At 41.4% G+C, this 14,568-nt stretch overlaps 1 protein-coding gene across 3 annotated transcripts in view; it reads left to right on the top strand.

Moving 5' to 3' along the window:
• The window catches only part of dlgap4b (discs, large (Drosophila) homolog-associated protein 4b), a 104,216-nt gene extending 90,498 nt beyond the window's left edge, over positions 1–13,718 (top strand). For all 3 annotated transcript variants that reach the window (XM_034083652.1, XM_034083653.1, XM_034083650.1), the window contains 6 exons: positions 4,643–5,082; positions 5,648–5,736; positions 6,688–7,175; positions 8,908–8,999; positions 10,832–11,002; positions 12,156–13,718. In XM_034083652.1, the coding sequence (XP_033939543.1) occupies positions 4,643–5,082; positions 5,648–5,736; positions 6,688–7,175; positions 8,908–8,999; positions 10,832–11,002; positions 12,156–12,398 (1,523 nt within the window). In that variant the 3' untranslated portion in view covers positions 12,399–13,718. The remainder of the gene's footprint in view (positions 1–4,642; positions 5,083–5,647; positions 5,737–6,687; positions 7,176–8,907; positions 9,000–10,831; positions 11,003–12,155) is intronic.
• Positions 13,719–14,568: the final 850 nt, after the last annotated feature.

Genomic DNA, 14,568 nt, shown 5'->3' with positions numbered 1-14,568 from the left:
GATAAAAGGGGATTGGGCAAAAATATTTTAGGGTCTAACAAGATGCTGTGCTACCCACAGTGATGTCACTGGAAACTGTGATTGGTTAATTATAGTTTTCACAGCAAACTCTTATTAAGCACTGTGTGGCTTCATACAGGTTTACCAAAAGATACCTATTTTTGAGTTTTTTTGTGTGGAGTATTAAGCCATGATTAGTATGTAGTGAATTGCTTACACCGGTGAGAGGTCGAGTGGAAAGCAGTCATGGGGTTGGTGGAAAAAAATGCTCTAGCTTCATGCAGCTAATTGTTTCCTAGCTTTGGAAATCCCATCTTGAACAGCTAACAGTGGACAACAGAACCACTGTCCAGATGGTATGAAAACAGCAGAGCTTAGTGCCCACTCCAGATTCCACTCAAAACCTTTGGCACACAGCCTCTGCTTGTGTCTGTTGCTAAATTCCCTTCTGTAGAGCAAGCAGTAAGTTCTTCTGAGCAGCTCTTTTTACGTAAATCCAGCTTTTTTTTAAAGAGATACAGTGTTTGGCGTCATGTAGTGTATATCTGTCTTCAATGGCGTGTTTAGTTCAGGGAAGGGCTTTGTCAGCACTGGTTCTGTTGAACGTAACTGTTTTACATTCAATGTATTTTATGCTTGCACAGCTGGGTATGTTTGTGTGGCTGAGTTTATTATAATGCGCATGAAATGGGCCGTGTCACTTAATATCCATCTGACTGTGGGAACTTTCTGCCATGGGTGCATGAGAAACTCTTTTAACAGGCATTTATAAGGAATCAGCTGCTTTCTGTTTTGTTACACTATAATCAATTTGCTACATTATAAAATGTTGGATTTACAACTGTTATTTCTTCATTCTTTTACACATTTCTCACCAGTTTTACTAATGAAATCTGGGATGTCGCAAAACCTTTCGCTAACAGCCAGAATACCGTGTGAACAGTAGAGTGTGGTTAAACTCCAAACTTGTTTCAGACCTGTCTGATCACCTATGTGGTTTTAATGAGCATGCCATTGTTAAGCTCTGAAATGCTCATTGCCATTTTTATTTGATAATTATCAAAAGTTCTGATTGAATTGTTGCAGCTTTATTGACCGAAGTGGTAGACCAACTGACTATATAATAATGCTAATCCCGTGCTTTTTTTGCTGTGGTAAAGACTCAGCCTTGGTATATGAGGCTCTTCCAGGCAATCTACCTCCTTTTCTCCAAATAAATCACATTACATTTGGTATTTCTGAATTGCAGTTTTTTTGTGACATTGATATACAGTATTTGTCATGAGCTAAACTAGGCCGATAATATTGGCCTGGCCTATTTATTTCGTCCAGCTCTACTACTTTATATCCCGTCTAATCTCAGAGGCAGCTGTCAGTTATGATTTTACGGCTTGTTTTTGGTGGGCAAAGCAGATTCTGTAGCATTAAGACTTAAGGGCAAATTCTGTTCAGAATGACGAAAACATGATGTGACACTCAGGGAACTGCAGGGCAGGTATCCACACACACACACACACACACCCTTGTAGACCCAGTTAGTGACAGCTATCCTGCAGACTAGGAGCCGGTGCATCACATAGCTGCCACAACAGTGGCAACCCTATTCCGCCTAGCATCTATCCCGGTCATAAGAGGGAACTTGGCCGGTGAAAAGCTGTCTCAGCAGGTTTCCCTCAGGCATGGAGGATGGTCAGAAGCTGCTGCAAAACCCATGGCGAGTGGCATGTGTACTGTTTCGATAGGATGGATGCGAAATGCAGGTTTAAACAAGGTGTATTATACTGGATCTCTGTCTTGCAACATACCAAGAGTTGGAGATCTGTGTGTAAATGATGACCACTGTGGAAATGGTAATGTTGCTATGGATACATCTATTTGATCTATCTTTGGGATGCTAGGGGTTTGACTGAGTTGAAGCTGAGGGTGTGTTCCAACAATCAAAGCATCACGGTTAGCAGGTTGTGTTTGTATTATCTGCCTAATATTTACATTGAGGGCTGGTCATCTAAGGGTAGGTGTTTCCTATCTCTTTTCATGAAGTTCACATGTGTGGTATAAAGGCACAGGCTAGCGATTGTCTTATTTGGGTGTCATTTCTGATGATTACACATTATTTTAGTTTTCTGGTGTGTCATTGCTGAAACCGAGGCCAGCATTTACTAATCGCGCTCTATTCTGGATGAAGTCAGGTGACGAGGGATCGAAAATCAGGTATGTTGAGGAGTGAAGACAAGCCAAAGATAACAGAGGATTTGACACTGATCAACAGCATTGCCACTACAATGGCTCTGCTGTTAAACAACATTCCAGCTAATCACGATGTTTTTGTTACTTTGTTTTAGACGAGCACAATTTCCAAAGGGAAAGCCTGAACTATGATATGCTAACAGAACTTAAAGACAGCTGAGACTGCATGAGAGAACCGCAGTGACGCCTTCTAAAACCCAGAAGTAAAGTTCTTCTGGTTCCTTCGACAAAAATGCAAAGCAATTTCTCCATAGGATTTGGGAAAATAGCTTGAAATAAGGTCTCTGGTTGACACATTTAAGAGACGGATCACGTTTTGTTCAGTCGGATAATCTCCACATGTCTACCCATCTTTTATAATTTTCTAATCATAAATCTATCGATCATAAATCTGTCCATTAGATTTATGATTAGAAAATTCTCTTATAGCATACATTTTTAAATAATATGGTAGCAAACCCTTTAAAGCTCTATAATTGGTCCAAAAGAAACTCTGAGGTGGACCAGAGGGACACTGGAGGTAGTTGAATGTAATCCAGGCTGGTTTGCCAAGTCAACTGTTGTGTGAGGTCATGTAAGTTTTATGATTTGAGGTGAAGTTGCATTACATTAGAGATAAAACTAACAAGCGGATTACAATGAACAACGAAGCCTTTTGTTTGAGTGTTTTCTCTGCAGCTCACATGTTTGCTGCAAGGCTTTTTCATAATCCTTGACGACCACAGCATTCAGTGCAGGAACACAGCACGGTGCAGAAACAGTGTCCGCGTCATGCAGTGCCTCACATCAAATAGTGACATGTTGTTTCCTTTCAAATGTCACAGCAGGAAAGTGTGACTATTTATAACAATCTCAGTATTTATGAGAATTTGACTCCTTTCATACTACCTCATATCTGGTGGTATTGTGTCTGATGAAAAACAGCTTTTAGTCCACAACAGCTGATCGTGAGAGAACTTGGCTGATTTACAAGATTCAATCAAATGGCCATTCGACTGTTCAACACCACATTCAACGAGATTGTGACAGCAGTCTGTAGAAGTGCTTCTGCCACATTTTCATCTTACTATAAGGCTATAAAGTGTCCTATTGATTTTGTATGGTTGGGTCTGCAGTGCAGACTATGGTGCAGACTCTGCACCATAAACTGATGTTTGTAAGCAAAAACGATCAAAGCCAGCCACTTTAGTCCGTAGAAAATGATTATAAAATTGTATTTAGTAAAAGGATGATGAAGCTTTTACTGCTTTTGTTCAAACAAAGGTTATTCCTCTCCTCTTTAGCCTCATCAGTCCATCGTCTTGTATCCACTTTCCACATTTTTCTTTTTTTAAATAAAGCATCTGTTTAAGGGATCATATAGTAGCCACAGGGTTCATAATGTTACAATAAAATCCCCAGTTCAGATTATAGGTTCTGGCGGTCCAGCGTCAAACTCTGCCTTCACTCTGCATGCAGCATGAGATTTCTGTGGTCTCTTAATTGAAGGCATTAGAGGCAACAAAACGATCTTTTGAGTTACTGCATTTGAATTGTATCTGTTGCTTTTTATAAGCAATTTGAAACCATCTAGCCATACCATACACTTGGTCTCTTCAGATTCAATGTTTAAATGTCACTGGGTGAAATCTTGCTCACAGATGGGCCATGTATATCTGCTCCCACTGAATGCATCCACTGACCTCCTCCTGGACAATTGATTTAGTTGATGGATTCGATAAGTGAATGAGTGGCTCTACAAGTGAAATAATGAAGTCAGAAAGGCAGATTCCAGCATATGCAGAAAAGCATCTCCTTTCATTTGAGTCAGACTCTTTTCCATCATACCAGATAATAATCATTAAACCACTGAGGGGATGGGAGCAAATGTCTCTCATACAGAGTGTTCTTTTCCCTCCTCCCTCTATATGGTACCTTTCTATTATCTTCTCGTAGCTGAATGTCAGATTTGGTCTGGAATAAAGTGCAGAATGGTACAGATAAATGTCCTCCAATTTCTTATTCGTATTCAGTCTTCAGAGTCAGATGTTCTATAAATTGCTTTACTGATATAATCGCCTGTCTCGTGATCTAGGCTTTGAAGGTATGTGATTTTATTTAGTCACCTGTGATGAATGGTATGCTTGATTTGATCTTCCCCTTTCACGGGAACGTTCCCCAATGTTCCAGCTTTAACACATGTGTAGTCATGTGTACAGTAACATGTGCGAATAGTGCGACATGGATTTGCTGAAAAGGGTAACTCTCATCATAGAATGATGATGAGCAAGCTTGAAGCTGTTCACAGTACCAAATATATCTTCAGTAATCTGTTCCTTAAAACGTTCCCAAAGCATCTTTGCCTCTGCGCTTTCTTTGTTCGCCCTGGCTCACCTTCCTTTTGTGTCTCCTCCAGTTTCCACATGCATCACCACCTGTAAGAAGGTCGCCCCTCCACCAGTGCCCCCCCGTACAACCTCCAAGCCCTACATCTCTGTGACGGTGCAGAGCAGCACAGAGTCGGCCCAGGACAACTACCTGGACCAGCAGGACCGGAGGTCGGAGGTCACCAGCCAGTCGAGCCACGCTCACAGCAACTCCTCTGACAGCCTCGACAGCACCCGTGCCAACAGCCTGGCCCGGGGTATTCCCCGCCCCCCACACATCTTCCACACGCCCATCGCCATCCCCAGAGACCCAATCGCCCCCTCCAGAAGTAACGCTTTCACTGAGACGAGTGACGCAGTCGTCCAGCATGAAACATTGAGATCAGGATTTAACAGAGGGAATCTAGGGGCAGAGGAGCCCCTGGTGGCACCAGTACCCAGGCGGAAACTGTCCTCCATTGGTATACAGGTACGGGTTTGCTGCACTAACTAGGGTACAGTTGCGTTACCACATATGAAGGCATACTGTCAACAAGGAGCCCTACTTGCAACTAAGTGTAGCCTTTTGTGCTTGTTGAGCTTGAATCCATAGAAAAGGTCTTTTTAACAGTAGTTTAGTGTGTGCATGGTTATGTGTGAGTGGGTCTACTCAAGGCCAGAAATGTGCTTTTAAACCAAAGGTCTCATTAGGGTGAACATCCCTCTATCATTAGGGCTGGCTCACTACTGTAGTGAAGAAGGCAGAACATGCATAGTTGCGTTCCCCTCTACCATATAACTTGTCCTGTAAGTCCTTTCTCTATTTTGCAAGCCTTTCACATTAACAGAACTCAGTCAGGGTACAACTGTGACATTATTTAATTGAAAAGGCAAAGATACAGTTTTCTTTGAATTGTTCACTGGAAATTAACAAGCGCTACAAAACTGTACTTTTTCTATAAGAAGTCTATCAAATAATTCATGCCTTTTGTTAATGTTCCTTCTTTCATGTATGTCTGATTTTATTTTTGTTGTCCACTGTGATATGCTCTCAGGTTGACTGTATCCAGGAAGTCCAACAGGAAGAGACCCCGCCATTGGCCAAATTTCAGTCCATCGGAGTACAGGTGGAGGACGGGTGGCAGTAAGTCCTCTTCCTGTCCTTGTAACAACGTGAGGAATTTATATTATAGCCACACACACTGTTCTGTCTATTCTTTCCCTTTCCAGAATCTCTGTGGATGTGAAAGCAATGTGAATGTGTTTTGTCTGAAAACTACCCCTTGTGTGTTGTGTTGGTGGACTTTAAAATAAATTCCGGGCATGAGCTGTTACTATTTGATCTTACTGTATATCTACTTGCTGCATACTGTTGAGACCAATTTATAGGTCATTTGGTAGGAGCTTGCATTCTGTGCTCCTCTTGTTTTCAATGCCATGGTTTTCCTCTTGGCTTCTGTATGTTCTTACTTTAAAAGCTTCATTTAGTGTTTCGGTTGAAGCAGCTTTTTGTAAATCTTCACAGGCTTTTTAACATAACCAGCCTAGTCCCTTTGTTTAATTTGTTTGTCCCTTGTGTTTTATTTTCGGTGTTGTACACTCATTTGTGTTATGTGACATACCCTCAGCTGCTTACGCTGTATTTTCCATTATTTTGCTCTTCTTTCCTCCTTTGGATTTTGTTTTATAATTATTATCAAGCACTGCTAATATTTTATTATCTGGCTGAATCACAACTTGTTAACGTCTCCTGAGATATAACACGAAATGGAAATAATGTTGAGACAAACAACATTCTTGTTGAGTCTGTTCTTCCATTTGCAAGGAACTTAAGAAGCTAGCTTCCCGTTGATAAGAGACCAGTGCACTATTATGAAAGCCCAGTCTCAGATCGATCCTATTTATTTATTTATTTATTTATTTATCTATATGGAGCAGCAGAAGTGACTTTTCCAGTGATGGAGAAATTATTCTTGAATAATTTATAGTTTTCTTGGTCCACTGTTATGCGCATAACAGTGAACGAACAAAACTGAACTAGCATAATTGTTGCATTAAAAGGCACTGTAACAGTTTGTCTCACCATCTTTTCCAGGCTCAGTCGCTCCAGTAGCATGGCCTCAAAACAAGAAACTGACTCCGACACACAGGACATCCCCGTCATCTCCCAAATCAATAAGGCCAAACATTTTGAAAAGAAAGTCATGGTCAACAGTGCCAGCCAATCCATGAGCTCCCCTCCAGGACAGGACCATTTAGACAACGGAGACACTACCGGTGACATCTCTTCACCTCCACCGCCAAGGCAGATCCTCAAGCGCTCCACCACACGAAGTAGCTCTTCTTCCTTCTCAGAAAGTCTGGACCCAGCGCTGGACCCCTCATCTCTCCCACCTCCGGACCCCTGGCTGGAGAGTGGGAATGGTAGTAGCAGCAGCGTTCCCCAGAGCGGAGGAGCGGGGACGCTGTGTCGGAGAGACGGCCACTGGTTCCTGAAGCTGCTGCAGGCCGAGACGGGACGCATGGAAGGCTGGTGCCATCAGATGGAGCAGGAGACCAAAGACAACCAGCTCTCAGAGGAGGGTAAGGCTGCCAGGGGACACCTACACTTAGTTAAACTTCTAAAGTTTAGGTGGAAAGAGACTACTTTTACCCCCGAGTGTGACCTCAGAGCTTGTGCTTCTAGCTACTTTCTTGATAAATTAAATGTGTGCTGTACATCAACACACCAGACAGAATTGTATTGTGAAAACTAGGCTTTTGTAGGAAGACAAATCAAACACTGATGTCATTAATCTACAGCGTATACATGATGCAATCCACACTCACTTTGTAAGGACAAAGTTAAAGCACCTTAAATTGCCACCTCCAGGCTGGGCTGTGAGGGAATGAAAGAGGAAGCGTCTTTATAAGTTCCCCTGACCAGTTTGCACACTATGGGGATCAAATCCTTTTCGTTCCCTTAACAGAAATTCATGCAAGGGGGATTTTGAAATATCACAAGTGAATTTGAATTACAATAATATGTTTCTTTAGCTGCTAGAGGTACCAAAAACAAATGGCATAATGAATGTCAATCTTCCAAATCGAGTTATTTGGCCCAGAAAAAAAGGAAAAGCATTGCCGAGGTCAAACCCTCTGAATGAACCCTGCGTCCTGAGCCTCCTTCCAGAGGTCTTTAGCTGTCTGACCCCACCATGCGGTCCAGAGCTCAGTTATAGAGCCCTGCTCGCTTATTGAGTTCCGCCTCAGGCCCGACAATCACTCTATCAGACATACTCAGCATGGAGGGGATGAGGCAGTAATACCAGGGGTTACCACACACAAGCAGGCCTGTAATCCCAAGCATTACACAAATCTACTCTGGAACTGATTAAACCTCCAGATTAGATTAGTGCTTCGACCGCAGCAACACACACATACACTGTATGTACAAATACACAGTGGTAAGGCTTTTGATGCTCAGTTCTTGTCAGAGGCACATCATTGGATGAACAAGGCTCTGTGTCTTTGGGAGCCCATATGTTTCTTCTTTTTGTCATAAACAATGTCTGTGTGACTTCCTTTAACGTAAAGTTGTCCGTATTAAAACATGTATGCAAATCTGTAGCTGGTATAATCGCATAGCCAAAACTTTACAATCCAGTGATCAAATCAGTCCCAATTGTGGGCAGATGTTTGGCCTATATTTGATACAGCAACAGACAAGCGCTGACCGCTGACAGACAGTGTATGTATACAAGCTTAGATGCCTTTTTTAAAGAGGATAACATTATCCAATCCACTGTAATCCTCTTCTTGCCACCCTGTGGAGTTAGTTGGGCAAAGTACATCTAACTGTCTAAACACCTGCAGTAATCTTTTGGTTAGCACCACACCACAACCATTTGCAACACAGAATAGTTGAGGTTGTTGCTGAACCCTGATATCGACCTTGTTTTGTTGTACAACACTATAGCCAGGGCACTAAATTAGCTCGTACCACCTTCTAAATAACAGTACAGTACATGTAGTCAGTGGCAGGTAAAAATGTCAGGTCATCTGTCGCCAGGTAGGTGAATATAGGCTTACCTTATATTAAGACATTTTATTTTTGGAAGGAATTTATGAGAAAAACATTGAGAGGACATGACAGTGTTCAGTGACCTGCTGTAGTGGAAGGTAAACACAAGCTTAATTTCAGACCCTGACTGTAGCCGAGAAAACTGGGCGTGTGTATCATCCGTAGGTTGAATAACAGGAGGCCTCTGAGATCAATAATTATCGCAAATTCCTGAAAATGTATGTTTCTTTTGGCTTTTGGTTCTCTCTTCAGTGCTGGGGAAGGTTCGCAGTGCAGTAGGATGTGCCCAGCTCCTCATCTCCCAGAAGTTCCAGCAGTTCCGGGGACTGTGCGAACAAAACTTGGTGCGTACAGTATATGGCCTTTCTTTGACCAAAAGCAATGTCTTCTGCTAAATTCCTTGATTCAGGTTAAGGCTTTCACACACAAATAAGTGTGGGAAGAGCGGAGATACACAACATATGACGCCATCACAGAATAAGTCATTGTGGCCAACCAGCACAAAATACAAGGAGCTTACAATAAGCCTCTAAGCTATTTCTCTTGTGTGATGTGTTTTACTGGAAATGGCCTTATACTAATTTTGGCCAACTACCAGCACATAAAACAATAACTGTTTTACACGTTGGTTCACATGACGCTCAACTTCCAAAATATTGACCACATGATCATGACTGATAAATTATGAACGTCTTCATCAGCTTCATTGAACTTGACCTACATAAAACAACATCACATGGCCACATGAAATGCTGTCGTTATGTTTATGTGCTATTTACACAATTGAGGTTTCTCTGCAAATAAATGATTGAGCCTTAGTTACAAACAAACACCAATTAGTGCTTTTATACAATTAGTATTTCTGCACGTATACAGTCTCCTGATTCACTCTTTTACATGTGTCAATATGTAATTTAATTTGCTGATGTGCAATGATTAATGTCTAACTTGTAATTGCTCTACCATTTCGGTAACTTCACAGGGTTGTTCGCATGATAGTGTACATTTTGTTTTTCAAAATTAAAACTGGACATCACAGCAGTGAATGCAGTATCATAGATAAGAAAGAGTATAAATAGTAATAGCATTATAAACTGCAGGATTTACTTCAGCTGTTTGTAAACAAGTAAGGGGTTTAATCTGTTACTTTTAATCTTTAAAGGAGACTGGGTCCTGAGTGATTGTATTTCGTTTTGCTGACATTTTAACAGATTTAATGTCCCTGTAGAATTAAAGTGCAGGCTTACTGTACTAAAAAGGACACAGCTCTGTTGTTATCCTTTATTTTGACCCGGAGACATGGACAAAAAAGCTGTGAAATAGCTCCCCCTAGTGTTGAAAAGGGGAAACACTTGATGACATATACAGCATGTAAGTAATGCAGTGCAGATGTAAAGTACAGTAATAGGACGACATTTTGTTGCAATTAAATTACCATTAGATGAAATCAGTAAGTTAATTTAGGTTTTCTCCGTTGGCCTGATGTTGGCTTCTTCTTGCACTTACCTCTTCACATTAAGGAACAACACTGTTTTTTAAACCAGGATCAGAGAAAGTTGGGATGGTTGATTTTGGTGGTGCTGACCCACAAAAGCTGCCCTATAGAGACCCCAACCCCCGTCCCCATTCTCCCTTTATGGACACATCTAGGACAAAGTATTTTTGGAATTATGGCCTAGTTTTTACTTGCTAAATATGATCCAAAAAAAAGTTAGTTAGAATTGAATAATTTTTCTTTTTTATAATAACTTTGTTCATGATGTAGCTGATCTGTTCCAGCTTGTGATGACCTGTGGATGCATTGAAGGTGTATTGTTTGTTTTTCTGGTACCTCGGGGCCAATCGGCCATTAAATAGCCCATGTGCTGAGTGTCAAATGTCGTTTTTACACCAGTACAGTATGCCAACGGCGTAGCCCCAAACAAGAAGTGAAATAGACTTGTAGTTATGTAATGGGCTCCGACTAGTTGATTCAAAGCTGGTTGTAATGCTTTACAAAAAGAATAAGCAGAATAAAAATCCACAAGTATTTTACAGCTCACTTTCAAAGGTGAGACATTGGTTTTCACTACCTACTGGCTTGTGTGAGATTAGTTTTGCTCTTGAATTAACTGTGATGCTGTTTGCTCTCTTACATTTCATACATTCTCCGCTCCAACATTGACTGTGTCCACAGAATGTGAATGCCAACCCGCGGGCCACCGCCCAGGACCTGGCAGGGTTCTGGGACCTGCTGCAGCTCTCCATCGAGGACATCAGCCTCAAGTTTGACGAGCTCTACTATCTCAAGTCCAATGACTGGCAGTCCGTGCCGTCTGCGGCCGCCCAGTCGCCCCCTGAGCGGAAGGTACTTCCCACCCCTGCTGCCCAGTGCGCTGGCTGGGGTAGGAAAGCCGCCGATACCGGCCTCTCTCCTCCCACCACCACCACCATTTCTCCCACTCTTTTTTACTTCCTTCCCCCTGTGTGGGATGAACTCTAACAGGGCGCCCTCTATAACACAAAGGGGCCAGAGAGATCCCTTTAGGCATGCATGGAAAAATATATCTCAAAGAGGGCTGTCGATGGTGTGTTTTTAAATGTGAAGCCCTGCTTTGAGCATGCATGCGTCACTTACTGGTATGCTGGTTGCAGTGGAGCATGGCTAAGATGTACTAGCTCGTGACAGAATGCAGTCTGGCTTTGCTTCTTCTCTGTTTAAATGTCTTGGTTTGTGTTTGTGTGTCTGTCCTTGTTTTCCTTTCTCTCTCTATTGTCTAGCCCAGGTCGATGAGGGAGGGGTAAATGTTGTCAGATTGAGGAAAACATTCACCAGGAGAGTTTTCTTGACTAATAGAATGAATTATGGGGGTTGGAGCTTAGACTTTCCGACTTTCAATTTTAAGGACCACCCTACGTGAGGCTAAACTTCAAAGTTGATGAGGGAGGGGTAAATGTTGTGGGAATTTGAATAAAATTCACCAGGAGAGTTTTCTTGACTATATAACGAATTCTGGGGGTTGGAGCTGAAAATAAATGAATTCGAAAATATACATTGCACTACGGACCACCCTACTTTTATGTGCGTTGGGATTCGTAGCTGAGTTGCTCTTGCTTTATGTTGCTTTTCAATGCAAGTGCGTTGACTGTGTCTTGTGATCCCTTACTTCTGCTTTTAGTTTGATCCAACGTGGCCATTAATTCATGTTACCATTTCATGTCTTCAAAAATTGTCATGTTAATGACTGTTTTTTTCTCAAAGATTTACCTCTTTTTGTCAGAGTTTTTCAGTTTGAAACCTAAAACCACTACATTTTATTTCAAGCTTTAATGGAAAAGAAAAGCATTGTCCTTGTCAAAGTCCTGTCTGCCAAACCTGCCCAGACTGATTGATGCTCTTGAAGACAGTTTCCACATTACAATCTCTCACTCTCTTTTTCTCCTTGTTTCGCACTTTGCTCTTTCTCCCTCCCTCTTTCTCCTCCTTTTTCTGTCATGTTTCCTTACTCCCAACACTACAGGACGAGGAGAAGGAAACCGCTCCGGTGTCAAAGAAACCCGGTAAGGGGCGACCATCGCTGGGCCGTGAGAAGAGCGCAGACTCTGCATCCACCTCTTCTTCGGCTTCAGCAGAGAAGCAGAGACACGAGGCTCGCAAGCGTCTACTGGCTGCGAAAAAGGCTGCCTCGTTTCGCCAGAACTCCGCTACAGAGAGCGCAGACAGCATCGAAATCTATGTCCCTGAGGCCCAGACTCGCCTCTGAAAGAGACTGAGATGGGGAAGCCATTATGGTCGGGTCAAAGGACAGATAAGTCGCTGAAAACTGAGAGGAAAGCTTTTGCAGTGCAACTGAGCTACTCTGAGTAAATATGGATGGAGGTGTGGGGAGGAGAGATGAAATTCCCAGAGATTGGGGGGGGGGTTGGATTTGGGCATTTTTGACACACACGTATACAGTTATAGGCTGTTCCTGGTGGCTCCAAATATAACGAAAAGAAAATGACTGGACTCGACAGACTTTGAAGCGGGTGACTCCTCGTTTGAGGCTACCATTGAAAACCTCAGCTGATTTTGTCATTTCTTGTTCCTACTCTTGATATCATAAAATTGTTAATGAAAGTATTGTTATAATGACAATTATATCCTAAAGAATCTATATGAAGACTGTTTTAAACGTTCCTCTAACTTTGCTATAAGATCTATTAAGTGGACAGAAGGCAAACATTAATGCTCTTCTGTCTTTCATCGTCCTCCTCTCTTCCCAGATCATTGGCCATCTTGTAGCTTTGCAAAACACCGCCCTGTGGCCAACACACACACTGCGCACATTACACTCTACAAACTCTCGCCTATGTATGTCTTCCTTGTATTTATTTGTTTAATTTACTCATCCTTTTGTTTTGAATAGAAATCCACTTTAGATCTGGTAATTATTATAAATATTTTTGGTATGATGAAGTTGACTTTCAGATTTGAAGGGGTATTTATAAATGTCCTAATAATTAGCACTTTTGTGTGTCCTCCAAAATGTTATTGTGTCAAAGATTTAAACAAATCTATAAAGTTTAAAGAATGACTTTAAATAAAAGCAAATCACAAATGTAATGTTGACTTATCAAGAGGATCTCTTTTTCAATCAGAATGTCAGCATCCACAATAATGCTGATTTATTATTTGTTCAACGCTTTTTAAAAATCTCTGTCCCATTAACTTTTGTTTTCAATGTGCTGTAACTTCAGATTCGTAAATATTTTGGTCAGGACTTGTTCCATCTGGTTGTTTAATAGCTTCTTTAAGTGCTTTTATTAACCTCACTTAGCATTCAATTCATAAATCTTAAATTAATGTAGGGCTTTTATTGAAGTAATGCAGCAGACTGAGCATGCAGGATAACATTATGGAATTTTTCATAAGGGTCTCGCTGTTATTTTTATATAATGTTTCTATAAGTCTTTTGATTTTTTTTGCCTCGAATCACTCTGCGAAATGAATCTACGTTCCATTACTTATTGAACGTCATTCAAAGTACCTGCACTTTTTTTATTCCAAGAAAAGATATTTAATTAAAGCATTAAATACATTAGTCTTTGTGTTTTCATCATTTATTAAATGCTGCTTGTTTTTTATGTTTTATTTTGTATGGAAGACGGCAAAGCCAAAGATGAATTCACTGCTTTATATTCATCTGACATACTGTATTTAAATGTCATCAGAGAGCTAAAGGAGGAAAATAGAGGAGCACCACATGTAATACAGGTTTAACAGTTTGATGCACATGCCAAGAAACAACAGCCCAGCACTACAACAATACTGACTAACTGCTTGGGAGTGACCCCTCCCCTTCTCAGCCTGGAAACTCACATCTTCGAGTGTTTAACTTCTGACCTCTAGGGGGCAACAGTGGTTACATTTCAATCCAAAATACAATACATTGGAGTACACTATGCATTGCATACAATGAAAATACATACTCATTATAAGCTAACAGTCAGCCCTGCCCTATTTTGCATTAAGAGGACACATTGTGTGGATTACATATATATATATATATATATATATATACAGACTCCTCTGTCTTATTGGATGCCAGTTCTCAAATCAAAGAGGCCTCATGACTCATTCCTAGACACTCTTTAGGATCTCACAGTATCCTGACTTGCCTTGCATATCCTTCAGTGGTCCGCTTGTCTTCCACTCAAATTTGGTAACATCCAATTGCTAAGAAAACCTAACTTCCCATACCTAATTAGTTATGTTAAACTATTGCAGTTGCATAACTTTGGCTGCTGCAATCATCACCCACTGTGTGCCAGAAATTCAGCCTGGGGCTTTGAATTGAAAAAGCCTGATGACCACTATTCTCTCTCTATCTTGACAAGAGCTTTCTCTTGATGGCGGGCCTTTTGTTTGTCTGTGTTTGCCAGCTGGGGATG

This window comes from Pseudochaenichthys georgianus, chromosome 5 (genome assembly GCF_902827115.2).
Source record: "Pseudochaenichthys georgianus chromosome 5, fPseGeo1.2, whole genome shotgun sequence".
NCBI lineage: Eukaryota > Metazoa > Chordata > Actinopteri > Perciformes > Channichthyidae > Pseudochaenichthys > Pseudochaenichthys georgianus.
The sequence above is the reverse complement of the archived record's forward strand: the minus strand, read 5'-3'. Positions and strand labels throughout refer to the sequence as shown.